The 15,749-nt window shown below is 42.4% G+C and overlaps 1 protein-coding gene across 1 annotated transcript in view; it reads left to right on the top strand.

Moving 5' to 3' along the window:
* Positions 1-15,749, top strand: part of RIPK2 (receptor interacting serine/threonine kinase 2) — a 37,678-nt gene that overhangs the window by 14,203 nt on the left and 7,726 nt on the right. Inside the window, exons 3-6 of the mRNA XM_006114326.5 lie at positions 495-650; positions 4,771-4,928; positions 9,034-9,083; positions 10,510-10,671. Of these exons, the coding sequence (XP_006114388.3) occupies positions 495-650; positions 4,771-4,928; positions 9,034-9,083; positions 10,510-10,671 (526 nt within the window). The remainder of the gene's footprint in view (positions 1-494; positions 651-4,770; positions 4,929-9,033; positions 9,084-10,509; positions 10,672-15,749) is intronic.

Genomic DNA, 15,749 nt, shown 5'->3' with positions numbered 1-15,749 from the left:
AAAAATAAAATAGGCTTGCTTTAAAAAAAACAGAAAAACCCACCCATGTGGTAACCTACAGCCATGAGCAGTCACTCTGATTAGCATCTCTGAAGAGAAATCAAGAAAATGTGGTAGGGCAGCCTTTGTAAAATGTAAAGCACTCTGAGTCTGATATTAATATTTAAATCTTATCTGTCGCTTTATCCTCATCACAAGGTCATACAATATGTGTATTAAGAACACAGCATATGTAATGCTCATGAAGTGATAAGGTATAATTGCTAAAGAACAGGAACATAGCACTGTGAGTGATTAAATATGTCATAATATTACAACACATATATAAATTGAAACCAATCACTCCATGATTCATCACTTTTTAAATTTGTGAATGCAAGATGCATGTAAAAAAACAAAGTATGTCTCCTCTAACTCAAAGATTTTTATTGGATTATTTAAGATGGATGTTCATATTGTGATTTTGCTGTTTTGTTTTGGGGGTTTTTTGGTAGAAAAATGTGTATCCTGACATTGCGTGGTCACTGCGATTCCGTATTCTGTATGAAATTGCTTTGGGAGTGAATTATCTACACAATATGAGCCCTCCCTTGCTGCATCATGATTTGAAGACACAGAATATTTTATTGGACAGTGAGTTTCATGTTAAGGTAAGGTCCTGGTTATTTTAATCCTTATGTTCCTCAAGAATGAGCATAAAGGAACTATTAATTAATATTGTTAATATTGCAGACAAGGGGTGGTGATAGGAAGAGACAAACTTATATTCCAGTTCTGTTGTTCTAGGCAGAGCCCCATTATCTTCAGTGAGGTTCCCCACAGAAACAGAGGTTGACTTACATCAATGCAATTGAAGTTTCCTAGCCTTAAGCAGCCACACTAGCTTTCCATAATGTTGGCCCATACAGTAAACCATACAGATGAAATGAATCAATGTTAATAGATGAGAAATGTAACTGAGAACCTGTGTGTATCTGAAGGAATATACCTAGGGGAAATAAACAAATTCACACCAAAATTAACATGGAAGTAGTGATTTCACAGGTTTAGTTACAGAGAAGAGGGATTAGAGGTACTATAATAAAGCAGGGTTAAGATAAACAAAATGGTAGTACATGGTAGCAAAATGGAGAGGAATTAGAAATATAACTAGGCAATGCAAAAAAATCAAAGCGGTGATCAATATTCTGAAGTAGTAACACTTTCTTAGGAAAGTCCTTCAGAATAATCCTTAATGTGGCCTTTTCAGAGTAGGGTTGTCAACGTGTTGTCGACTATATGATTAACTAATAATCCTTTACTTATTGGTTGAGTTTGTCGACTTACACACATTTCCCCCCTCTGCCTCCCCCCCCGCTGTCTCTGTACCAGAGGCAGCAAGGAGGGGAGCGGGGGCCAATGCCTATGCGGAGCTGGCTTTAAGCAGGCTCCCCATGAGCACCGACTCCATATGTACCCCGATCTTTGACAGAGAGGCAGCAGCGTGGACAGTGAGGTGGTCAGGCTGAAGCTGATGTGCATGGGAAGCTGGCTTTCAAGCAGGCTCCCTGTGCGTGCCAGCTCCATGGACCCACCTGCCCTCACCCTTGCTGCCTCCTACAGAGGCAGCGAGGGGGGGGGACAGGCAGGAGCTGGTGCCATCTTCCCCCCCGCGCTGTAGCATCTATAAGGGGCAGCAATGGGTGGGGGTGGAGGTGAAGGCTACCACAAAGCAGCCCCTGTCCTCGGTGAACCTGAGCCCGCTGCAGATAGAAGCTGGTCCATGGCAGCAGCCCGTGTCTGTGGAGATCTGGTTTTTAAACTGGCTCCTCTGCCAGACTGGCTCCCACCTGCCACCCCGCGCTGCTGCTTCTGATACAGAGGCAGCAGTGCGAGGTGGCAGGAGGTTTCCGGGGAGTGGGACTGGGTGCACACTGGCTGCTGGCCCCGCCCTCAAGGACTATCGAATAGTCTTGTAGCCGCTAAGATTTCATGCGGTTACGTGACTATTCAGTTACACAATATCTAAGATCCCTATTTCAGAGTAGAAATCCCTGCAAGGGACTGCTCCAGTTCTGAAGTCAGAGATGCTCAGGAAGGCCCTGGTGGATTTCTCATCCCTAGCAACACGGTAATTATACAATGTCATATCTTGTTTCCAAATTGCCATTCATTGCCATCAGCACTTAATGTAGCCTTAAAACATCTCTTCAGATATTTTTAAGTTGGATTTGATAGTATGGGAATGAGAAACCTATCTGGAAAATACTTCCAGAAAGAGAATCAGTGAGGGTATGAATGATCGAGGCTTTGGTGTCTTGTTAGGCTGTATATTCACCTTAAGATAGAACACAAAACATATGATTTTTTTTCTCAGCCTACTTAACTTCAATGGTTTACTTTGGGGCTATAATTCAAAGGCCAAGAGAAGGAAGTATTGGTGATGAAGAATCCATTTGTTGGTTGTATTTATAATTTGAATAGAAACAAAAAAGTGTCCTGAACTTTTCTTTCATCAGCACTTTGAAAATTTGAAATGTAAGATCTGAAACATTTACTGTTACAGTAATTGAGAGAGATGTTTTGCATTAAATTTGAATGGTTCATACTTAAACATTGTAAGTAATGTAAGACATTTTTCTACATATGCTTTCTGTGGGGGTCACTTGCTCATTGTTTATTAACAAGCTGTCTATTTGAGCTGCCTTTGGGTGGAGTGAAACTAAAATTTGGGTAACTGGCAGGAAATTGAAGTAGCAGTACATCTGCTATGTGTTATAAAAAAAAGGAAGTACTGACTGTGTAAAATTTGTGTCAGTCACATAGTGTGTGTGTCTGATTCCATCAGAAATCTGCTGAATGAGTAAGATTTCTTAAGGCTTAAATTACTAAATGAGACCAGACACACACCAATACAGTATGTAAATTAGGAATATAAAAGATTAACTGTGATACTCCATGATGCAGTGAAATCAAATCCATTACAAGCACCTTAATTTATTCTGTTTACCTAAATATTCTTCCTTTACTTCGACCTGTCTTACAAACAACTATATCCCAGTCAGTGACATACCACCAATTATTTTTTTTACTCTTTTCCTGTATTCTCCAGGAAGTTTATATCCATAGGTCTCAGCTGTTGCAATGTCCAGACAACCTTAATCAGAACCATTTTTCCCTCTCTCGGATGTGTTGGGAAGTGGGGAGTTTGTTAAAGGCTTCGTCTCTTTTGATTCCATGCCTTGGCCACTGCACTGAATTCTAGGTGTCCCAAGTGGCCAGCCTACACTGCTAATTCCCTCTCCTCCATACTGGAAGCTGGACTCCAGCTCTTTCTCCCTGATTTTCTGCTGCCTGGTTCCATGGAACAGTATGTGGTGCTGTGAAAAGTTGCTCTACTCACTGCAGGATGATGCCACCTCTTGGCAGTTCTGGGAATTAGCTAGGTCACAACAGTACCCCCTCTAGCAGTTACACACCATCAGTTTCTCCTCTGCAGCTTCTCTCTCAGCCACACCTGTCTTCTGCATGACTCAGACATCCAGTCAAGTCACTCTGGGTTCCCCCCTTCTGGGGTATAGGCCTGCAAAGTTGCTGTCACTCCCATAGTGATCAGTCTCCAGAATCACTGCCTGGTCTATGTCAGTTCCTCTTGGCAGGTTAGAGGAACCTAGGCCTGCTCTCTTCCCTGGGTTTTTACTGCCAAGGTCTGTTCGATCCTCTGCCTTGCTATTCCCTGAGCTGTTTCCTATACCAGTACTACTCCTTGTCTCTCTGGGGCTTGCTAGTCTCTCTTTCCTCCTCCCAGAGAGCAACCATGGGCTATTTGTCTTTATAGATCCCTCCCTTCTCCCAAGGAGTGACTTCAGAATCCCTCTCTGCTATCAGCTCCCTAGTTTTCTAAAACCCATGCCTGTTCCCATACAGGTGGGCTTTCCTCTTGGTCTAATAGATTAATTGACCATTCTGGTCTCCATTAACCCCCTTCAAGGCAAGTGTAGGATGAACACCCCGTCACAGCTGCATGCATTGCAAGCTAATGAACTCTTAGCTTGTAGGGAGGGCTAGAGAGCAAGAATCCATTTCATGTATGTCCCAGCCAGACCTGGAGACAGGAAGCAAAATATTGGGAACCTGTCTTCAGCAAAATGGCAAATTTCAGAGTCTATTCCATAATCTCTTGGAAAATACCAGATTCCACAGCTGTAGAATTATAAGGTCCAAGGCACTCTGAGATGGCATGAACTGTCCCATCCCTGAGCTGTTGTCTTTGGATAGTTCTGCATCATTTTATACTTTGAGTAATGTTTCAAAATTTTCTTTCCAATCATAATGGCTAGAAACATAAGTGTTTGGGTTTTTTTAAATGAAAGCTGATATTCTGAAGTGCTTTTTTAAAAGAAGGGGTGAATTCTATAGCCAAAGCAGGGACTTCAGTAGATGGAGGTCTTGCCCATAGCAAGCGGTGGGAAGGAATATCTTCTTATTCTGTTTGTACGCCACCTATGATGGTGCGGTCCTGATCCTCAACTAAGGCCATTCAGTGCTACTGCAATGTAAACATCATAATAATAATAATACTGTGGTGACAATTCAAACTCTGATTTGGAAACATTTTCTGAGTGTTGGTGGTTTTTGTAACTAGCAGAATATTATAGCTGCTTTTATTTCAAAGGGGACCAAAGGTTTTAAACTCTTCATTCGGTTCTCTTTTTGACAAATTGCATTAACTACAGTGGATAGATGGTACCTGTTGCTCTTTCAGAATGACAGATTTTTGTTCTTTACCAGATTGCAGATTTTGGTTTATCGAAATGGCGCATGGTGTCCACGTCACAATCACGAGGTGACAAATCTCTGCCAGAGGGAGGGACTATTATCTACATGCCCCCTGAAGACTATAATCCCAGTCAGAAAACTCGTGCGAGTGTAAAGCATGATATATACAGGTACTGCCTGTTCTCCTACAATGGGCACTGCACAACTGAAGAGTGAAAATTGCCAACGGAGTTTATTCTTAGGGACTAAATGGATAAAGTACATTTTTTTTGAAAGCCTGTTCCCTACCAAACATTAGGATAAGCATAATGCACAGAGATTGAGGGTAAAACCAGAATAACTAGACAAAAGAGCTTGATTGGAGTTAACCCAGTATTATTTTTTCTGAAGAACCCACAAACCAGGCTTGCAAGGAATGGAATTACCCTGTTGAAAAGGAAGATGCTTTCAGGAATGAGAAAAGAAAGAATGGGTTGCAAAATAAAGGTGCAGGCATTCAGATAAACTATACACACCTAAAGTCTGAGTGAAGTCTGTAGCTAATGTCCAAAGATTAGTGTAATTTGCACGACAGTCATGGAGGGAGAGAAAGAAACACTAACTTAAAAGTTCAGGAGAAAGGGTAGGCAAAAACAGTATAGATCATACAGGAATTCCTCACCATTTAGAAATCCAAGGAGAACAACTCCAGTACGCTTTCAAAAGGCACATGTAGAGTAATGGCTACTTACTAAAGAAAAATCAGCAGTTGCTTTCTAAAGTGTAAGAGATGCTGAACAAACTAACTCGGAAGGTACCATCTTAAAGCCTATCTAAGTGATAAAGGAGGGGGTTGTGTTGAAGTGATAGTTAACAGTTGGCAGATGATCTGTTGGCGTCAAGCTTAGTTTTTAGCATATCTGTTAAGGCTGCATTTTTTTACTGCTTGAGTCATGGATTCCATGATTTTCATATTTTTTAAAATATCTAGTATTTCTGTCACTGTAGAACTCTTATTGTAGGCATATAGATGCAATGGTAAGAGAGAATCCAGTTTCAGTGAAACTTTAATAGCTTCCAAACCAACGTTTGGACTTCCAGAAGAGAAAGAGTTAACTCCCATAATTAGTTTTTCCCTTTGAGGTGCACAGGAAGTACAGGTTGGACCTCTCTGGTCCGGCACCCTCAGGACCTAACTGGTCCCGAACAAGAGAATTTGCTGGACCAGACGAAGTCCCTGGCTACCAGCTCCCCAGACCACCTTCCTTCCCCACTGCTGGCCCCACCCTTCTCCTCCGTCCCACGCTGGACTGCCGTGCTACTACAGCCCCGGCCCTGGCAATCCACGCTGCCCTGGCCCTAGTTCCGCTGTCAGTGTTGCTGCATCTCTGGCCCTGGCCCTGACCCCACTACTGGGGCTGCCATGGCTGCTGCGTCTCCAGCCCCGACCCCGCTATTGGGGCTGCTGCGTCTCTGGCACCAGCCCCGCTACTGTGGCTGCTATGACCTCCACATCCGCAGCCCTGTTACTGGGCTTGCCGCGACCCACGCTGCACTCCCGGGGCTCCAGCGCCAGTTCCAGCCCCACCCGGCTCTGAGCTGCCAGCCCTCTTTCCACTGGGGCTCCCAGCCAGGACTCCCTGGTCCAGCAACACCCGTGGTTCTGCCAAACCACGGGTATTGCTGGATAATGGAGTTCCAATTTTGGGAGATCCAGCCTGTATCTAGCTTTCTATCAACAGTCCAGGGAGAGAGAATATCCCTGTGATTCTCACCTTTTGACAACTATGGTTGGGCGCAATGAGAGAGAAAACTCAGGAGCTTATGGCATATTGTAGCAGGCCCTCTTATGGTTTTAGAGAAATATTAAAGCATTTATTACTAGTATGGGCAAAGCCTAAAGAGATTTTTGAGGAGAACAGAGAGAGGAAGAGTAGGGGGAAAGAAAGCTGAAAAAGAAGTTTGGAATGAGGAGACAAGGAAGGAGGGAGAGATTGAGAAGAGAGGAGGAAGACATTCAGAACATGGCTGGAAAGAGGGGAGAGAACCCAAACCAAAGGAAGAGAGAAGATAGATGGATGAAGGGAGAGAGATGACGGGAGAATAAAACAGGCCCTAAAAAAAGGGTGACTGAGATAATATCTTTTACTGGCCCACCCTCTGCTGGTGAGAGAGACAAGCTTTCCAACTAAAGAGTACTTCTTTGGGAAAGATGCTGTGAGCATCACAGCTAAATACAAGTTGGAACAGATTGTGTAATTACTAACTACCTATGCTAAAAAATCTGTTTCAATTTGTATTTAGTGAATACAAACTTTAGCCTTAGCCACTTCAATATCCTGGGACCAGCAAGGCTACATAAGTATGGCATATTGAAAAAGGGAACAGAAGCAAATCAAGTTATACAATGGAAGGAAGAGAGATGTGGTTAGAGAAAGAAGATTGAGCCAAAGGAATAGGAAGATGTATGCTACAATGTCACCGAAAGAAATGAGGATGTTTAGTTCTGTCATATCCCAGAGCGATGTTGGTGGTTTCCCAGGCTGTGGTTGACTTCATTCATCTGTATGAATGCTGTTAGGCCTTCCTGGCAGGGAGGAATCTTTGTGACTCCTGTAACAGTTTGCCTCAGTTACTCTACTGAGATTAGCGGGGAATGTGCCATTGATTTATCTATGAACACACTTAGGCTTAGTCATTCTAGGTGGTCTCCTGAAGGTATTTCTCTGCAGAGTGAATAGGGCATGTATGACACCTAACCCAACCAATCACAGTTTATATTCAGTGTCCCAACTGCGTATTTTATGGATAAAAGTATGTATTGAATTACTTTTCACTCCTGCTAACACTGCATGGGTAACACATGCATATCTTGAGAACTGATTTGCCCATAATTAATTGAATTATTAGCTGAGTGCCAGTTGCAGGACCAAATTTTTATCCTTGTTTCCCCTTCAGTCTATTTAAATGCTTTGCACTGGTGTAACTAAGGACAGATGGTGGCCTGATGAACTAGGGATGTAATAGTTTAGTTGATTAACCGATAAGCAGAAGCTTATAGGATAATACTATAGACTACATGCATTCCCTGCCCTTCTCTCCTCCCCTAGTAAATTTTTTAGCAGGCTTGCCAGGAGCCCAACTCAGTCCTGGCTCATGCTGGCTCTGGGACCTAACCCTGCTGTGGCTTTGCATTTAAAGTGTATTAGAAACCTGGAGGGCAGGAAACCCAGCTGAATTCCAGCTTGTGCTGGGTCTGGGAGCTCAGCCCCCCTCCCCCTACTTTTTCCCCAAGGACAGGAGCTGCTGTCACCTTGAACTGCTGCCTCTGATTTTTAAAATGGCTCCCCTTGCAGATCAGCTCCCACCTAGCGGCCGATGCCGCAGCCTCTGATACAACCAGATGTGAGACTCATCCGGAGAGTAGAACAGAAGGTTTTATTAGTGCACAAGGATACAGTCAGCACAATCCATCTCTAGGGGAAAGGGGGGCCCAGACTCAAGGCCTCCTCCTTGTATCCTAAGCCAGCTGAGACTCACTTGTGCTCAGAAACCAGTCCCAGCCCTGCCGCCTCCTTTGTCCAGCTACTTGAGCAAAAGGTGTTACTTAGTTGCACCCCGCCACCGAGGCTCAGGTTACAGAGAACCTTGGTCATTGTGTATAAGCAAGGCTGGGGTAGCCTGGGGCATCCTCCCCTCAGTGAGAGTCACACCCAAAGCTTCAATCCCCATCCGAGAATTGGTTCAGTGCCCAAGGAAGCTGAGGCACACACACGGCGTTACTACGGAACAGTACAGGGCAGTAGAAATCACATGCCACATAACAAGAAAACAGAGTGAATACAATCCCCAGGTTGCTTCAGTGTGTTAAATCAGTGGGAAGAAAATTGCAGTGTAGACACTTACATGGTTAGGTCAATGTGAGCTGCCTTATGGAGCTATTCTATAGTGTGTACCAGGTCTGTGAAAGAGAGTGTGAGAGCCCAGAATGAGTTGAAAGGGCTAGCAGTTAGAAAAAAGCTCTTTACTTTTTATTTTGATTTTTTTTTTTAGTATGAAGTCAGTGAGATCCTAAACCTATAACCTCTGAGCTTTAGTTTTTCAAAGGCACATGTGGCCACCATAAATAATGTCAGCTATACATATTGTTCCTTACTTAGTAATATCTCTGTTGTACCCCTTCATACATATTATGAAAACCATCATTATAGTCAGCTATTTAAGGTGGTATTATGCACCACATTATTTTAAATCAATGTTTTGTATGATGCTGAGTGCGTATTTTTACTTGAACAGTTATGCCATTATTATGTGGGAAGTGATGTCAAGAAAACAGCCCTTTGAAGGTGAGACTGTTTTATTTAGTTTTAATTATTTTATTGCTTTATTTACTTTTAGCTAAAGCCTATGCATAGTATTCTGAAAACACAATTTTAGTGTTTACTATGTCAACTTATCACAAATCCAATCACAGTATAGACCTTACTTTTTAAATTAGCCTCTATTTTACTTTTGTTTTGCAGATTGTGTATTTTAACAAAATCCAAACGTAAGAACAATATTTTTGTTCAAAATCTTCAGGAGGTAGCCAAGTTAGTCTGTAACTGGAAAATCTTAAAAAACAACAGATAGTCTTTTAGCACCTTAGGGTACATCTACACTGCACGCTTATTTCAAAATAAGCTGTTGGAGAACAAATACTCCAAAATAACTTATTTTGAAATAGCACATCTATAGGAAGCCTCAAAATTAGTCCGAGGCAGGCTCCCCTAATGTGGACATGCTCCCTTGATTGAGAGCCACAGAAGGCACTGGAGAGCAATTACTTTGAATGGCTCTGGGGAAGAGTTATTTCAAAATAGCAGCAATGAAGTGTCCACGCAACTGCTATTCCAAAACAGCTATTTCAGAATAGGTGGTATTCCTCATGGAATGAGGTTTACAGAAGTCAGAATAAGCCATTAGTTATTTTGAATTTATTTCAAAATAACAGAATTGTTGTGTGGATGCTTGCATTGTTATTTCAGAATAAAAGCCATTTTTCTGAAATAACGCTGCTGTGTAGACGCACTCCTAAAGGCTAACAAAACAGGTAGATGGTATGATGAGCTTTATGCCCACGAAAGCTCATGATAACATCTACCTGTTTTGTTAGTCTCTAAGGGTATGTCTACACTACCCCGCTAGTTCGAACTAGCGGGGTAATGTATGCATACCGCACTTGCTAATGAAGCCCGGGATTTGAATTTCCTGAGCTTCATTAGCATAAGCGGGGAGCCGCCATTTTTAAATCCCCGCTGCTTCGAACCCCGTGCAGCGCGGCTACACGGGGCTCGAACTAGGTAGTTCGGACTAGGTTCCTATTCCGAACTACCGTTACTCCTCGTGAAACGAGGTGTACCGGTAGTTCGGAATAGGCACCCTAGTCCGAACTACCTAGTTCGAGCCCCGTGTAGCCGCGCTGCACGGGGTTCGAAGCAGCGGGGATTTAAAAATGGCGGCTCCCCGCTTATGCTAATGAAGCCCGGGAAATTCAAATCCCGGGCTTCATTAGCAAGTGCGGTATGCATACATTACCCTCCTAGTTCGAACTAGGAGGGTAGTGTAGACATACCCTAAGGTGCTACAAGATTATTTGTTGTTTTTTTAAAATTTTCCAATATTTTTGTTGACACTGTAAAAATTATTCAGTTATTTTGGCAGAATTAGAACATCCCTAAATATTATAGTAAACATATATTTCTAATAATTGACTGATATCTATTTTGACAGAAGTTATAAACCCCTTGCAGATTATGTATAGTGTGTCACAAGGAAAGCGACCAGACATTAGTGAAGAAACTTTATCAATGGACATGCCCCACCGAGTACTAATTGTAACATTAATGACAAGTGGATGGGCACAAAATCCAGATGAAAGACCTTCTTTTTCAAGTGAGTGTACTTGCTTTGCATAGATTAAGTGGGAAACCATACCCCCCAAAATACTTGTGTGTTAGTACAATGTTGAAATTCCATATTTTCAGTGACAAAAAGGAAATGTAAAAAGCTGCATCCAAAACTCAGTCTTGTCAAGAATCCTATATAGTTTACAGTTTATATTTAACATATACAGTGATATTAAGCTTTTCATGCTAATAAACAGTAATAGAAAAATGGGACGTGTATATGCAGCCAGATTTATATTGTGGTTGGTTGTTTACATTTTGTATTTCTTGGTTGTTTACATTTTGTATTTCCTGTCCTTTTGTAATTAATTATGCAAACTTAGCACAATTTATTTGTTTGCACTTCATTTACTGTTTTGTAAGTAGATTAGACTGTAAATAGATAATACTTAGAGGAGAAGAGATAAAATGAAGCTAGTGGAAATTGTAAGCAATTGTGTTTTGCTTGTTGAACTAAGAGTGAGCCCTAGATAGGATTGCCAACTTTCCTGGACCAGACAACATTTGCAGCAATGGCATCCAGTGTGACTGAGCCGGAAACCCTAGCCCTGGATTATAGATTCTTCTTGACTCAAAACCTAAACAGCTTTTTACATTTCATGAACAGACTTTTAACCTTTCGTAAATAAATGTGCGTTCCTTGAAAATACCAGTTTTCAGGGGAAGCCATGTGAAAAACCTGTCCACTTTCCAGAATGAGGGACTGCTATTGCAAAAGCCACTTCAGCACACTTCACAGATCCACAGCATGTTAGTTCATCTACCCTCTCAGCCACTCATGGCTGTGAAAGTGGCAGCTAGCTCTGTCCTTAAGTGCACCCATAGTGTTAAAAATGTCTGTTATGCAGGCTCAGTACACAACTTTCAAATGACTAGTTTTTGTTAAATGTAAGCCAGTTTGTTTAAAAAAAAAAAAACAACCTAGAAATTCTGTAGCATCTTTGAGACTAACAAATAATTTTTTATATACACACACACACACACGCAGTCCCCGGGTTACACGGATCCTACTTACGAACGGGGCTTTTCTCGCCCCGGAGGACACGGGCGGCGGGACCGCCCAGACGCGCCGCGGGACCGCCGCCCGGGTCCTCCGCAGCTTTGCTCCGCGTCTCCCTGGTCTGCTGGGGGGGGGGTCCCCCAGCAGACCAGAGAGACGTGGAGCAAAGCCGGCGAGGACCCGGACGGCGGGATCGCGGCGCATCTCGGTCTCGCCGCCTGCGTCTCTCTGGTCTGCTGGGGGGAGGCGCAGCTAGTGCGCCCCCGCCCCCCCCCCCCCCAGCAGACCAGGCTTTTCTCACGGACGCCTGTGGTAGAGCAGCTGGGGCGCTGCCGGTTGGTCCCGCAGCGCCGCTCCTTGGCGCTATTGGACCAACCCGGCAGCATCCCAGCTGCTCTGCCACAGGCGTCCCCAAGTCAGCCGCTGCTGAAACTGACCAGCAGCTGACTACAGGAAGGCCAAGGCAGAGTTGCTCTGCCCTGGGCTTCCTGGAATCAGCCGCTGATCAGTTTCAGCAGTAGCTGACTTGGGGACACCTGGGGTAGAGCAGCTGGGGTGCTGCCGGGTTGGTCCCCGCAGCACCGAGGTGCGGCGCTGCGGGGATCTACCCAGCAGCGCCCCAGCTGCTCTGTCCCAGGCGTCCAGATTCAGCTGCTGTTGAAACTGATCAGCAGCTGATTCCAGGAACCCCGGGGCAGAGAAACTCTGCCTCGGGCTTCCTGTAGTCAGCCGCTGGTCAGTTTCAGTAGCGGCTGAATCTGGACGCCAGTTCCAACTTACGTACAAATTCAACTTAAGAACAAACCTACAGTCCCTATCTTGTACGTAACCCGGGGACTGCCTGTAGTGTCATGAGCTTTCATGGGGAAAACCTGCTTCCTCAGTTTGTTTCAGTTCATGTAAGACAATAGTGCCAACTCCCAGACCATCAGTTTATTGCTACAGCTATGTTGAAAAATGTATGGGTAGATGCATTACATTTAATTCTGGAAACAATGCTTTCAAGGTTTCACCCTCCTCCTTCATTCATTTTGTTTATACTCCCTCCTCCCTCCAAATCATGTTTAGGCAGAGAGCTGAGTTTAAGCTTAAGTGAGCCTAAAAGATTAATATTGTTTGGAGAAATGTAGGAAACTATGCTTTCAGCAATATTGCAGTGTTTACTAGACCAAGCCTTAAAACCAGTTGCAATGATGATAGGAAACTAATTCTATATTTAAGACTTAAAGTGACATTTGACAGATTTAAAATGTTTATCCTAATGACAAGGTTCCTTGCTCGTTATAAATATCTTCTAGGCTTCTCACCTTTAATTCTGTCAGGTTTTATTACGAAATTCTATCTTCATGCTTTTAGCTCTTTTACAGTGAGTCCTGTAATCTGGAACATTGAATTCAGAAGGCAAATATGACATTGAAATCTATATAGGAGATGGACACAGGAAGGAGGAGGAGTTTGGTTCTGATTTTTCAAAGCCTTGTTTGTCAGTCTTCTATCTTACAAAAAAAGGGGGAGCTATACCTGGGTTCCATTTTCTCCATTATCTTTTTTGTTTTGGCTTCACAACAGTCCATTATCATCTGAGCCTACCACGGTGTTTTTGTTATTAAAGTTTTGGCCCATTCCTAACATTAATGACAGCCACATTGTGTAATTACCCAATGTACTGGTATTGACTAACTATCCATTTTGTGAATGTGAATGTTTGGGCACAGTTTTAACTCTTACCTTTGGAAAATTTGATTCTAAATGTCCAAGAGGGATAGTAGATTATTTTGGAAAAGTAGCAATCTTAACTTTTCAAAATGTAAAGACCTTGATAATTTTCTTCTTCCCTCCCAGTTGGTATTGCAAAATGAAGACAGTAATTTGTGTTGGAGTAGAAAATTCTGTATTTTAGAAGCTCGATGACCATTTACAGGCCTGAAGCTGCAGTTTTCTTTAAAAAGTGATTTCTAGTTTAAAATGCCCCCGATATGAAACACTTAACTTTTACCTTCTAAACTGAGGTTTTCAGCAAATTTAACAATTTCTAGGGTAGTTGGGTTGAACAATAGCTTCAGTTCTCTAAAATGTTACTAGTTCTGCTCTTTTGAGCTGCAAAGTGCTTTCCAAAGAGCTCAAAAAGTAGGCAGTTTTGACAATTTCAGTTCCTTCAGTGAAGCTGGCAGGAGAGAAAAATAAGACATGCTTAGGTCTTTAATCCCCACATACACTGCATACTAGTGGTTGGTATAATGGGTAACTCAGTCTAGCATTGAGATTTACTGGTACAGTCCTTTTGTTCAGATCATGGACAGGTGTTTTAATTGTCTTTTAATATTGGTGGATGTTTTGAAATTGAATGTCAGTCATAGGCACCAACTCCATGGACTTTCTGGTATTGGAGAATCCCTGGGGAAAAATACTGTGTATGGAGCACCCACTGGCAGCCACGCTCCCCACTCTTCCTGCCTATCGCCTTCTCATCTTCCTGCCCCCTTCTGCACCTTTCGCCCACTGATGGCCCCAAGGATTTACTCCTTCCCCACCCTCCCAGTACTTTCAGAGCACCGCAAGAAGCTGACTCTCAGTGCTTGGGAAGCGCTGGAAAGGAAAAGTGGGGATGGGACATGCAGGATGCGCTCTTAGAGCAGGGGTCTCCAACCTTTTTAAGCATGAAATCACTTTTTGAATTTAAGTGCAATCCAAGATCTACCTCAAACCAAATATCCTTGCCCTGCCTTCTTTGTGCCCCTTCTCTGCTCACTCCATCCTCCCTCCTTTCCTCCTCCATTCTCCCTCACATTCACCAGGCAAATAGCTTCTTTCACACTGACAGGCATGAATACAAAAATTAAGACAAGACTACATAACACACAGGCTCACTTTAAGTCAGTTCTGCTGATATTAATAAAATGCAACATTTACCTGATTTCCACCCATATGACGGCACTTTTAATGAGCAATGACAGTCCAGGAATTTAATTTCTAAAATGCATATCAACAGAAGACCATTATATTGACTATTTTTTTGTTATGGTGTCACAACAGTCCAGGAATTTAACCACTAAAACACATATCAACCCAAACCACACCGTGAACCCAAACAATACCACAGGTGCAAACAAACAGACCATGGGCCACATGCTGCCTGTGGGCCACGTGTTGAGTAGCCCTGAGCTCAGTTGTAGTTTGGAGTGTTAGCACAATGTTAGAACTCCTAGGACCCTTTAGTTTGTTATATCTTATATATACTTATCTAGGTTACATAATCAAATAGTATGTATTTTATGTGACATAACAATAAACATTTTTTTGCTTTTTTAGTAAAAGTAAGCAAATAGGTTATTTTATTTAAAGGGAAAGCTTTTTCCACTTTCTTATGGTAGAAACAGAATTTTCTACCCATTTTACTTCCCTTGATTTTGCAGTGATCCATGTAAGAGGTAAAAGAGTTTTGTTTTTGTTTTTTTGCTTCCTCTATATTTTTATGATACTCGTGGATAGTATATTAGGAGAATCACTAATGTGTCATTTTTTGAGTGAACAGGACTGTATTCCCTCTGACTACATCTTCATCATTTTTAGAATATCTTGCTCAGTTTCTGGCAAATGCTTTTTAATGTGAAAGAAAGAAAAATGAGAAGCAGTTTTGCTCATAATCTACCAGTACTACATAGGGGTGTATTTTTCATTCATTCAAGTAGGTTTTCCTCTGAGTCCATCCTTGTCAGGCTCGCTGTTGTTCATAGGAATTATTAATGTGCATGAAATAACATATTCCTTTGTTTCTACAAACTCCTGTCTTAAAACATAATTTGCATAATCAGAAATAGCTTATCTTCATGATTTCAACTTTAAATGATTCTGTGGCTCATTTGCAAGCTTTCTGTAAAATACTTTTCTCAACTGATATTCTGTAATTGGAAATGTTTATAATTACATGCTGTCAAAAAGACTCTGAGTATTGACATGTGTTATGAATACTTCCCCTAAAAGGATATAGTAGTCTAAGCTCAAAATTTGACCCAACTTGAAGCTTTTGATGAGGAGTATCTCCAAATTCGAAATATCTTAGTTGC

This window comes from Pelodiscus sinensis, chromosome 2 (genome assembly GCF_052426305.1).
Source record: "Pelodiscus sinensis isolate ZL-2025 chromosome 2, ASM5242630v1, whole genome shotgun sequence".
Classification (NCBI taxonomy): Eukaryota; Metazoa; Chordata; order Testudines; family Trionychidae; genus Pelodiscus; species Pelodiscus sinensis.
The sequence above is the reverse complement of the archived record's forward strand: the minus strand, read 5'-3'. Positions and strand labels throughout refer to the sequence as shown.